Below are 12,135 nucleotides of genomic sequence, written 5' to 3'. Positions count from 1 at the left end.
TCAGCACTCACTCTAGAGAATTTCCTCCTAATCTCCAGCCTAAATCTCTCTTCTTCCAGCTTATGTCTGACCATTGCTACTGCCACAAAACTTGGTCCTCGGGCAGCCTGAAAGCTTCTGTACTGTTACTGGTTTGGGTGCCTTGTGTCAAGTTTGCACTGCAGTTTTGAGACCTGAGTTTTTGCTGGAAGTCCATATGTCAGAGATGCCCAAGAACCAAAATCCAGCTGCTTTCCAAAAGAATTTGCACATTCTAGTATATCAAAATACTTCACTTTTAGATCCTTGCCTTACAGTGCCTGACATCTTAGTACTGTTGGTTTCTTTTATCATCTTATCTGGTCTTTTGTTTGTTTGTTTTTCAAGTCTCAATGCATTGCAGCATAAGGAAGGAAGAAGACACCCTTGAGTTGCTCAGCATGGGAAAGATGATAAAGTGAAAACACAACAAGGCAGTGGAGTTAGCTAAAATGGCTCTCTAAAAATGCACCCACACAGCTGAAATTGAGCTGTCTCCTCTTTTCTTTTTCCCCTCTTTCTTTGGACAAAGCAACAAATCCAAATCATTTCTTCAGAAAGGATTTGTGAATTTTCCTTTAATTCTTTGAATTGCCTTTGAAACCAACTCCTTACTGTTCTATATGGGAAGCCAAATACGTTGTATTGGGCTGGGAAAGGCCAGTGCATTGGAATTATTTAAGGACATCATTTATTTTTACTTTAACCTGCCTTTAAATTTAGTTACTGGTTCCCAGGTAAATAAACTTCAGTCTGTGTTGTAACCACAGAATCTCACTGGGCAGGGGACAGACTAAAAGATGTAAACCAAGATTGTCACGTTTGGCATTTAAAGTATAGCAGTCCCTTTAAGTGAGGTCTTCTGTTGAGTGTGTGTGACTTTTTTCCCTCCCTAGTTTTGGTGTCTAAAATAATTTTGAGGGCCTTGGGCAATGTTGTCTAGTGGAAGGTGTCCCTGCCCATGGCTGGTGGGTTGGAACTAGGTGATCTTCAAGGTCTCTTTCAATCCAAACTGTTCTATGCATCTATGACATTTCACTGTGGTGTGCAAGCTCAGGATGAAGAAGAGCCAACATCTTTGTGTCTGTTGCCCAGGGAGCTGGTAGAAGCCCTATCCCTGGAAGTTTTTAAGGCCAGGCTGGATGGGGCTCTGAGCAACCTGATCTAGTGTGAGGTGTCCTTGCCCATGGCAAGGGGGTTGGAACTAAACCTTGAGGTCCCTTCCAACTCTGACAATTCTATGATTCTGTGGTTCTATAACAACTGAAAAGTGAAGCAATGAGAAGCTGAAAACTAAGTAGACTTTAGTGATATGACCGTCTGTAAAGTGCACCATCACTTTGGAAAAGGTAAAAGACAGGCCACAAAAATAAAGTAGAAATGCTAGTTGGTAAGATAGGTAGAGCAGGATAAGAGCAACAGTCCTAAATCTCCAAATCACAACAGTGTGCTACTTGTGTTTTCTTAATTTACACCAGAATCTTCATCTTAATGTCTGTAATTTGCTGTGGATTTGCTTGAAAACCATCACATCCTGCAGTCCTACCATAACAGCTCTCCCCACTAAAGCTAATTGTAACTGTAAAGGAGCAAGAGAGGGGATCTGGACAATATGTGGACTTGAACTTTTCAAGACCTCTATCACTGTGCAAGAACTATTTAAGCTTTATGTGCAGATTACTGTAACTGTTCAATCTAAAAGCTCTCTTGAAAAGAAGAGAAGAGAAAAAGCAATGAAATCTCCATTGAAGTCAAAAGGCTTTTCATTTCTGTTGATTTGCTTTGCTTTGCTTTGCTTTGGTTGAAAAGGTGTGGCACTGAGCCAGATCTATAAAGTGATGTCATCACTGTCAGAGGGCCAGAGAGTGGTTTTGTTAGGAGAAAACATTTGCAGGTTCATAAAATAAGCCTGCAGATTTAAACTGCTATGTAAAGCCTTCTCTGTTAGGTCCCCCAGTGAGGCGTTTCCCCAGTGCAGTGGGGCTTTGTTTCCACAGGAGGGTGTGAACACGTAGGGTTTGGGTGAGAACACACAGGGATGGGTTTGGCTTTCTTCATTTTGGCTGCATAAATAAAAATACCAAATTCTCTCATGGGGGTAAAACAAAGCCTGCTTCAAGTGGAAAAGCCCTTCCAGGATTTCAAGGGGGCTGCAGGAATGCTGGAGGGGGACTTTTCACAAAGGCATGGAGTGACAGGATGAGGGGTGGGAGATGGCTTCAAATGGGAAGAAACTCAATTTAGATTAGACACTAGGAGGAAATGCTTCCCTGTGAGTGTGGTAAGGCACTGGAACAGCTTGCCCAGAGAAATTATGGAGGCTCCCAAGCATGGAGGTGTTCAGGGCCAGGCTGGATGGGGCCTTGAACAACTTGGTCTGGTAGGAGGGGTCCCTGCCTGTGGCAGCAGGGTTGGAGCTAGATCTTGAAGGCGGCCTCCAACCCAAACCATTCTGTGATTCTATGAAGGACCTCACAGGCATGGTAACACCCTGAACTTCACAGTGATTTCTCCAGTGTTCACACTGCTCTTGTCTTGTTCTCCCCTTTCATTTCCAGGACTGCAGACCACGCGCTTAGGAAACCATTTAGAAGATCGAGTGAATAAATTTCTGCGGCGCCAGAATCATCCTGAAGCTGGAGAGGTCTTTGTCAGGGTAGTAGCAAGTTCAGATAAGACAGTAGAAGTGAAACCAGGAATGAAATCCAGGTTTGTTCTGTTAATGGCAGTGCATACAGCCCAGATTGGTTTATTCCTATTAGTACTTTGAAGGCTCCCTGCCTAAACATCCCTAAAATGCCTATTGGCACCTTGATCCCTTCTGCATATTTGAAAGCTAGGAAGATTGTGGAAGTAACTGGACTCAGAGGAGGTGACAGTTATGTTTTGACTGCTTGGGGGGGCAGTGGGTACTTGCTGGGTTTGGTTATTACATTGTGACTTGGCATTCTAAATCTTGAGATATGCTGACCACATTTTAGTTAGCATTACAGAATTCATGCTTCAGTTTGGAGCACTTGCTGAGATTCTGTTCCATCACCTTGTTGTGTTACTAGAAATACTTCAGTTTCCAGAAGTCACTTCCTAATTTGCTTTAATGTAAATGAAAAGCTTAGAAGTTTTATTCTATGAAGTACTTTGGCTGTAATTCATTAAGACAATGTTTACGTGACATCACTTCACTGGAATGCATCAGGTTTTTACTCTGCAGCACACTTAAAGCCTTGTGGTTTCTGAGGATGCTCTGGTGCTCAGTGCTGGCCTGTTCAGCCCTGTGTTGGCTGTATGGAAGCTGTCTCCATGAGTTTTCTAGTAACAGAGCTCTCTCTTCTAACACAGCTCTGACCTGCCCCTGTTTAACTCCTGCTGTAATGTTCCTAATGAGTTAAAAATAAGCTTGAAAGAACTTCCTCCTTCTGGTAGAACACTGGTTTAATAATTGCCTTTTTGTGTTGCTGTTTTTCCCCCTGTTCCCTGCAGGTTTGTGGATTCTGGTGAGATGTCAGAATCCTTCCCTTACCGTACCAAAGCTCTGTTTGCGTTCGAGGAGATCGACGGAGTGGATGTGTGCTTCTTCGGCATGCACGTCCAGGAGTATGGCTCCGACTGCCCCCCACCAAACACCAGGTACCCTCCAGCTCTCTGCTCCTGCTGCATGCAGAGAGCATCTTCCTGCACTCACTGCTCAAATTTCTCAAATACAGAAGACTGGGAGATACTTTTCAATTCTGTGGCACTGTTCAACTCTGTGTCCTACTCTAAGACTGCAGATGACTTCAAAGGGGAAAGCAACCATCACAACAAGAGCATTGGAATTGTTTGCATTTAGTTTTACCTCTCGCTGTCTAACAAACCACTGCACATCTGTTGCTTCTGACAACTGTTTATACCATGTTAAGATGCTTCAATGTGCATTAAAGTAATGTTACAGAATATTTTTGGTTGGAAAAGGCCTCTAAGATCACCGAGTCCAACCATCATTGTCAGTTTTTCTTTGTTCAGCACAGCTGTTTGTGTTTCTGATACAAAAGTCAGCTCTCACTGGACCAGATGTTCAGCCACACCTGATTCTCTGTCCTCCTGTCACCCCCACAGGCGTGTGTACATATCCTACCTAGATAGTATTCACTTCTTCCGCCCCCGCTGCCTGCGAACTGCAGTTTACCATGAAATCCTCATTGGATATTTGGAGTATGTGAAGAAACTTGGGTAAGTGAGGACTTGGGAAAGAAAGAAACCATTTTGGTTTATCCAGGACACCAGGTAGATTTTCACTTGGGATAGTCTCTTTCCTTCTGCCCTTTCTGAGGCACGTGAAACATGCATCCCTACTGCAGCAGGGAGAACAGTTGGCTTTTATCACTAAGGTAGTTATTTCTGCTCTTAGGATTCTTCAACTGACAACATAGATCATTCTTTTGTATGAGAGGTTCACTTGTTTAACCTTTATTATTACATCCCAGACCTTTTCTCATCTCTTGTATAAAGAGAGGTTGTTGCCTCAGCTTCTTTGTTAAAAGAAGGGAAATCAGAACCAGAGGTTTGAATTTCTTTCTCAGTTTCCACGAGTTGATGGTAAGATGGCAGTCAGAATGGCTAAGAGGTTTTCTTTCTCGTATGTGAAACACAGGTATGTGACAGGACACATCTGGGCCTGTCCCCCAAGTGAAGGAGATGATTATATTTTTCATTGCCATCCACCTGATCAGAAAATACCCAAACCCAAACGTTTGCAAGAATGGTATAAGAAGATGCTGGACAAGGCATTTGCTGAGAGAATCATTCATGATTACAAGGTTTGCTCCTCTCTACTTCTGGAGTTAATTTCTGTGGGCTTTTCCTTTGAAGGTGGCTAATGCTGTTTCATAACATGTGAGACTCTGGTAGTGTTGTACAAGGTGGGCTGTTAGAGGATGTGAGGGAGTTGGGTTGGTGGTGGTTCAGAATGGAGAAGAGAAGGCTACAAGGAAACCTGCTGGTGACCTTCCGGTGCTTAAAGGTGCTGGTCAGAAAGATGAGGACAGCCATTTTATCAGGGCCTGCTGTGACAGGACAAGGGGTGATGGGTTTGAACTAGAAGAGGGAGATTTGGACTGGATAGAAGGAGAACTTTTATTAGGCTAAGGGTGGTGACAAACTGGCACGTTTTCGCAAGTGAGGTGTTAGATGCCCCATCCTGGCACCATTGCAGGTCAGGTTGTTCGAGGCTCTGAGCAACCTGCTGTAGTTGCAGATGTCCCTGCTGACTGCAGGGGTTTGAACTAGATAACTCTTAAAGGTCACATCCATCCCCAACCAGTCTGTGATTCCACCATTATTCTCAGCTAGTATCTTCATTTCTGAAGAGTTCCTGGAGGTTTTGCCTTTCAGACTGAAAGTTCCTTGGGTTTGGTTTCTGCATTAAGTGTGCAAGAACCTGCCTTCATGCAGGTCTGTCACTGCAGCCTTCAAGGCAAGGAAGTCTGTGGCTTCTTAAGGTTTATAGAAGCTGTTTGCTTTTGGTGGTTCTGGAGGAACAGGTGGAATACTGATCCTCACTAGAAAAAAACAAGAAACATGCTTATAAAACAGCTTCTTTGCCTGAGGAGGGAAAGGATGATTTTTCTAATTGGAAGATATCACACACTCAAGGAAATACAGGTAAAGGCAGTGTTTGCCACTCCTTACATGCTCAAATTTACAATTTCTTAATGGTAGTGACAGTGCTGGGGGAAAAAAAAAAGTATGTTTTGATTGCCAGTGACAGCTACTAAATGTGTGGAACAGAACAGCATATAGCAAGGCTTGTCATCTGATCTGGTGTAGCAAAACTGGAAAATCTGTGCCTCCTAATAGGGTGGGTTTGAGAGGAATCTGAAGAAGAAATCTGGCTACTCTGAGATGTGCTTGTTAAATGGCATGCACCTAAACACACACCTCCAGAGCAGCTCTAGATAAAGTACCTGTTCCTCTTGGTGGGCCCCAGGCTTGGTGGCTAGGTGGTCTACAGACCTTCAGCCAGTGGTCAGTAAAGGACACAAGCTGTGGTTAGTGCCACCACCAGACTTTGATATTCCTCTCTGCAGATCCTGAATGGTGTCTTCAGCAATTCTTGCAGTTATCAGGCCTGTTGCACCTATGATCACAGCCCAGATGTGCACCCACCGCTTACAGACTGAGGGTTTGTAAGGGGAAGGGCTGGGTGAGACACCTCTGCTGTCACTAGAGCAGTTCCTGCTCTTGTCCAGGAACAGTGCAGGAAAAGATGAGTGGTGTAGACTTTGGTGTCATGACCAGGGAGGGTTTGTTATGTTCTCCAAGGGTATCTTAGTCTCTCCCATTGTGTTAGGAACATGAACGGATTGCATCATGGAGGTTCAGGAGGGCCTCAGAGCTGTCTAATAGGCAGGGGCTGGACTGTTACCGACATTACCAGACCAGTTTTGAGCTGCACCCAGAAAAGGAGGCCTGGCAAGAGCTGTGAGGTGTACTCAGGGTAGTACTGGATCATGTCTGGCTCTCCTCTCTCTTGGTGCTCTTGGTTTACTCTTGGTGTTGTGTGATATTCCCAACAGGACATCTTCAAACAAGCAACTGAGGACAGGCTGACAAGTGCCAAGGAGCTGCCTTACTTCGAAGGTGATTTCTGGCCTAATGTTCTGGAAGAAAGCATTAAAGAGCTGGAACAGGAGGAAGAGGAAAGAAAAAAGGAAGAAAGTACTGCAGCTAGTGAAACAACAGAGGTGAATTAACTTCAGATCCACTTTAATAAATTAGAAAGCTCACATCCAGCAGACTAGAGAAGGTCAGGTGTTAAATCAGGTCTCCTTTAACTGCATTCCTGGTTTCCTTCTTGGATAACAAAGAGACTGGTGGCTTGTCACTTACTTAACAGAATCAGAAGTCAGTTCTGTCAGTTCAGCATCTCTGGTCTCAGAGAAATGCATAAGGCTGCTTTTGGATTGCATCATGATTGCTCTGCCTGCTTGCAGTTACTTGGTTTTTGGTTCTCAGTTTCACAAATCACCTCAGTGTTTACATTTTGCAAAGCTGAATGAAATCTGGCTGTTGTTGAAGCAGATTCTTGTAGTTGTTTGTGACAGCAGGGGGCTGAAATTTGAAAGTATTTATTGCAAGCTTTGCTTCGGTGTGAAACATTGATCCTGATGCTGATGTTCCTTCAGCAGCATTCTCCTTCTGTGTATAAGAAAGAACCAAACAAAAACCCCCAACAACTTGACTTTTTTCAAGGTCCTGGCCAGAATGTCATTATTCATTTTTATTTCTGTCTTGATTTTCATCTGTAAATGCTCTGACCACTTTCATATTGTCCCTTCTGCTTGTGATTTGCAGCAAGGTGTTGTGAAAACAAGTGTAGTAGTCTGGCAGATTGAGGTGGAACCAAAAGCTTTAACTGGGGAAAGTCTGCATTCAGCTTCCATGCCATGACAGTTTGCATACAGTGTGCATTCCATGTGATGGAGGTGCAGTGATGGACCTTAATTCATCAGTTCTGTTATGTCAGAAGGTTCCTTCTTACTAAATCTTCAAAGCCAATATAGTTTGTTACTATGTGTTCCATGGAACCATGAAGTTAATGGTTTTCACCTTGTTCTTTCTGAATTTAACTTTCCATACTGAAATACTCCAACAAACATAACAGTATGAAAGCAATTGAAAGAGAAGGCTTGGGATTGCAGGTGCAGTCCTCTTCTGCTATGAGTATCACTGTCAGTAACTCAGAGCCAGCCCTTCCAGTGAAGACACCAGCAGAAGCCTTTGCTTCCAAAGATGGGAGAAAAAGTGTGTTCACAAGCTCAGGAGAGCTCACCATGAAACGGTGCCCTGCCTAAAGTGAGACGGTGCAGCTGTGGCTGTTGACGTCCTTCTGTTCCTGCTTAATGCCATTGGTGTCACTCGAGGTACTGAGGGAACAAAATCTGCATCCAGCTTGCTGAAGGTGGCATCCAGATACCCAGCAAACAGTGCAGTAGTGTTGTCTTTGCTGAGGGAAAGGAGTGAAATTTAATAGCATGAGAACTTCTCCAACACAGCCGGCTGAACTTGTGTCACTTTATGGAGGAAACTCTGCCCAGTAGTGGAGATCTCAGTCTTTGCACTTTGGTTTGTTTGGAGATGGTGCTGAGTGTGTCTTTTCTCAAGTTCTTAGACCTAGACTTTATGTGGAGAGAAAGCTGCTTAAAAGTCAGCACGTGCCATGAGTATCAGCTAAATGGGGGCTGAAGAAGTGGCAAATACTCACAAGTTGTTGAAGATGTTTCTGAAGGGACAAGGCTCGCTCAGTAATGGTGTGGTCAGCATCTCTGGCAAACCTGGCTGGCTGTACGAGATGCTATCAGAAGCAGTAGTGCAGAAACAACCTCACAGCTTCTTAAAACACTCCAGAATAGCTTTGTGCAGTTGACCAAGTATTAGCATGCTGGAAGTGGAGTAGAAAGAAGACTTAAAATTTATGCCACTAGCTAAGTTTGTCTGTTCTGCCTTGTGGTGTTTCAATGTTAAAACCTCTGTTGCTTTCACAACTCCATGCAAGGAGGTTGGAGCAGAGTTGGTCCCTTCTCCCAGGTAACAAACGGCAAAATGAGAGGAAACAGCCTCAAGTTGCCCCAGGGGAGGTTAGGTTGCATGAGGAACAGCTTCTTCCCCAAAAGGGTTGTCAAGGCCTGACCCAGGCTGCCCAGGGCAGTGGTGGAGTCCTCATCTCTAGAGGAGTTTCAGAACTGTGTAGATGTGATGCTGAGTGGTGACCTGGCAGTGCTGGGTTAATGGTTGACTCTGATCTTGGAGGTCTTTTCCAGCCTTAATGATTCCATGGTTCTGTGGTGCTCTGGAGTATATAGGCAAATAAAGGCATCCCTGACTTCCAGCAGGGCATGAGGAAATTTTTGGGTGAAGCAAGCAGAGTAGGTTCATTTCTGAACACCTTCAGATCACTTGGAGCTCTGTCTGGTTTCCTGTAAACCAGTGTCCTTTTAATTTCCAAATAGATGTGGTCAGAAAGGTCACAAAATTAGTTACAGAAACCCCAGGACTGGGCAGGGAATTCCTATCCCAGCCCAATTAATGGCATGGAAGCGTGGCAACAGCCCATGTGTAGCATTGCTCTCTTCAGGTGGAACATTCTTGTTTTCTTTGAGCAGATGTGGTTGTGGATAATAAGGCCCTGTGTGTGCTTGCACGTAGTGTTCATGGAGCTTTCTTGGGTGTGTACACATAAAAATACATATTGGAGTATTTCAGCAGCTTATTTTTAGTGTTTGTGATAACCACTGTTCTGGCAGCTGGGGAGGGGTTCTGCTGAGTGCTGAGCTCCCTGCTGAGGCCTTGGGCTTTTCTTTTTCAAGACACAAGAAGTCTAAAAGTGATTTCTGTTTTCTCAGGTCGTCTAAATAGCATCATCTGCTATTTTTCACTCTCTTTACTAGCCTCTCACAGGTTGTGGTCACTGTGGTCTGTGTTGTTGCAACTTGGGCGCAAGTAAAGGTTTGGGGGGGTTATTTGAATATGTATTTTATTTCAGTTTCATAAGTAGCTGTAAGTCTCCAGCCTGGAGAAAAATGTATTGTGTTAGTTTTGAATCCTGCCTTTTTTTGTGTCTAAGCCCAAATTACACTCAGTGGAAACAAATGAACCAGCATTACATCAGAGCTCCAGCAAGCACGTGAAACCCTAGAAGCACCACAAAGCAAAATACTGCACTGATGGATAAGACTTCCTTTTTTTTAAGTCCATTTTATTTGTAACTCATTTTGCTATCAAATATCAGCAAGAGCTTGTAAAGCAAGCAGCAGAGGTTGAAGGGCAGTGTTGGAGAAGGAGCAAAACCAAGTGTGAGATAGGAACAACTGTTGTTGTGATTATTACTACTTAATGTATAGGCAGGCTTGGAAAGTCTATTTTTAAGCAGTGTTTGAATTTCCCTGCCAGTTTGGCTTTGGCTTTTTCCTGGAAGGTGGGATATATTTAACAGAGTGATTTGCAGGAGCTGGAACCAAGCTCTGTTAGTGCCAGCAGAGGTGTTCCCTTTCAGCTGCAGTGAATGGGAGTGTAACATCTTTTCCTCCGCCTTCGTTGCAGGGAAGCCAGGGAGACAGCAAAAATGCCAAGAAGAAGAACAACAAAAAAACCAACAAGAATAAGAGCAGCATCAGCAGAGCTAACAAGAAGAAACCCAGCATGCCAAATGTGTCCAATGATCTGTCCCAGAAGCTATATGCCACTATGGAGAAGCATAAAGAGGTACTGTCTAAACACGCTGCCTAAACAGAAGGTTTCATTCCTGTAAATCCAGGCATGATGGAGTTCAGAGCTGAAAAATCAAGAGGAGCAAAGCTTGTGATTGCACTGGAATCTTGCCTGTTGTGTAACAGCCCAGTGGAAGAGATTAGCCTGAACTCAGTTAATTAGATAACGTTTGTAGAACACCACTACTGCAACAGGCCATGGGCTCTCTCCTGCAAGATTCTCTAACCTCTTTGATGTTTCTTCCCCCCCCCCCCATTTATCTGCAGGTCTTTTTTGTGATTCATTTACATGCTGGGCCTGTAATTAACACTCTGCCTCCCATCGTGGACCCCGATCCATTACTGAGCTGTGATCTGATGGATGGGCGAGATGCCTTCCTCACCTTGGCCAGAGACAAGCACTGGGAGTTCTCCTCGCTGCGCCGCTCCAAGTGGTCCACGCTCTGCATGCTGGTGGAGCTGCACACCCAAGGGCAGGATCGCTTCGTCTACACATGCAATGAGTGCAAACATCACGTGGAAACAAGGTGGCACTGCACTGTCTGTGAGGTAGGTGCCTGTCACCAGACACTTCTGTGCCCTCCTGCCCCACAGCCAAGCTTGAGGTTTTTTAATATTTTTTTTCCTGTTGCCCAAAGTTCCTCCAAGTGCAGCCTGTCTTGATCAGAGGCCTGCCAGGCCTTAAGACCTCTTCTTCTGGAAGAAGTTTCTATTTTCTCAGCATGGAAAGCTCTCAGTACTCTTGAGGGCTACAAAGATGCTGAGGGGCCTGGAGCATCTGTGAGGAGGAAGGGCTGAGAGCCCTGGGGTTGTTGAGCCTGGAGAAGAGCAGCTCCCAAAGGGATCTGATCAATGCTCAGCAAGAGCTAAAGGATCGGGGGGGTGGGCAAGAGGATGGGGCCAGACTCTTTATCGGTGGTGCCCAGGGACAGGACAAGGGGCAGTGGGCACAAACTGGAACCCAGCAGGTTCCACCTGAACAGGAGTAGAAACTTGGTGGTGTGGGGGTGCTGGAGCCCTGGAGCAGGCTGCCCAGAGTGGTTGTGGAGTCTCCTTCTCTGGAGAGATTCCAAACCCAGCTGGACATTGTGATTCTGGACAAGCTGCTGTGGGTGCCCCTGCTTTTAGCAGGGGGCTGGACTGGATAATCTCAAGAGGTCACTTCCAGCCCCCACCATGCTGGGATTCTGTGGAATGGCTCCTGCTGCATCATTTATCTCACTATGGCTCCTTTGCACAGACAAGTGTTTAACTTAATTTTGAAGAACTTTAGGACTAGGTGGTAGGGTGTGATGGCATCAGCCTCATCTGAATCTGCAGGGCACTGTCACATCAAATAAATGTCCATGAGAGGAGTTAGCATATTTCTGCCAGGCAGCTTTTGTTCTGCTTTATTCATGCTGTAAGGAGAGAAGCCAGGTGTGTCCAGGCTGCCACAAAGCTGGGGAAAGAGGCTGCCACAACTTTCTCATTGTCCTTTTGGCCCAGCATTAGTGGTTCCTTGCCCTTCAGATCAGACTTAACTAATTGCTTCCTAACCTGGCTCAATACTTTTAATGATCAGCATGGATCACTTCCACTGAACTGTGTTAGAGAGCAATTATGCATGGAGTTATACTGGTGGACTTGAGGAGAAGTTGGCCTCCAGAGGGCTTGTGATGACCTCTGCCTGTAGCTGAACACAAGCTACACTGCAAGTTATTGCCAGGCGTGTGGTAGAATGGTCTTAATTAATCCCTATGAGGAGAGCACTGACCAGGACTTCTTGAGGCAAGCCTGCAGGAAATGGATCCTGCACACCAGGGGAATGAAGTGGTGGAAGGAGGTATGGCTTTAGGTTTCTTCAGAGTACTTCATTGTAAAGAAGTGTCCT

At 45.0% G+C, this 12,135-nt stretch overlaps 1 protein-coding gene across 5 annotated transcripts in view; it reads left to right on the top strand.

Moving 5' to 3' along the window:
* CREBBP (CREB binding protein) overlaps positions 1–12,135 on the top strand; it is a 103,395-nt gene that overhangs the window by 87,992 nt on the left and 3,268 nt on the right. For all 5 annotated transcript variants that reach the window (XM_068146958.1, XM_068146956.1, XM_068146959.1 and 2 more), the window contains 7 exons: positions 2,577–2,727; positions 3,499–3,645; positions 4,114–4,227; positions 4,649–4,814; positions 6,573–6,740; positions 10,096–10,257; positions 10,530–10,811. In XM_068146958.1, coding sequence (XP_068003059.1) covers positions 2,577–2,727; positions 3,499–3,645; positions 4,114–4,227; positions 4,649–4,814; positions 6,573–6,740; positions 10,096–10,257; positions 10,530–10,811 — 1,190 coding nt within the window. The remainder of the gene's footprint in view (positions 1–2,576; positions 2,728–3,498; positions 3,646–4,113; positions 4,228–4,648; positions 4,815–6,572; positions 6,741–10,095; positions 10,258–10,529; positions 10,812–12,135) is intronic.

Source organism: Melanerpes formicivorus, unplaced genomic scaffold (assembly GCF_026170545.1).
Source record: "Melanerpes formicivorus ecotype bairdi unplaced genomic scaffold, bMelFor1.0.p_v2 SCAF_14, whole genome shotgun sequence".
NCBI lineage: Eukaryota > Metazoa > Chordata > Aves > Piciformes > Picidae > Melanerpes > Melanerpes formicivorus.
The sequence above is the reverse complement of the archived record's forward strand: the minus strand, read 5'-3'. Positions and strand labels throughout refer to the sequence as shown.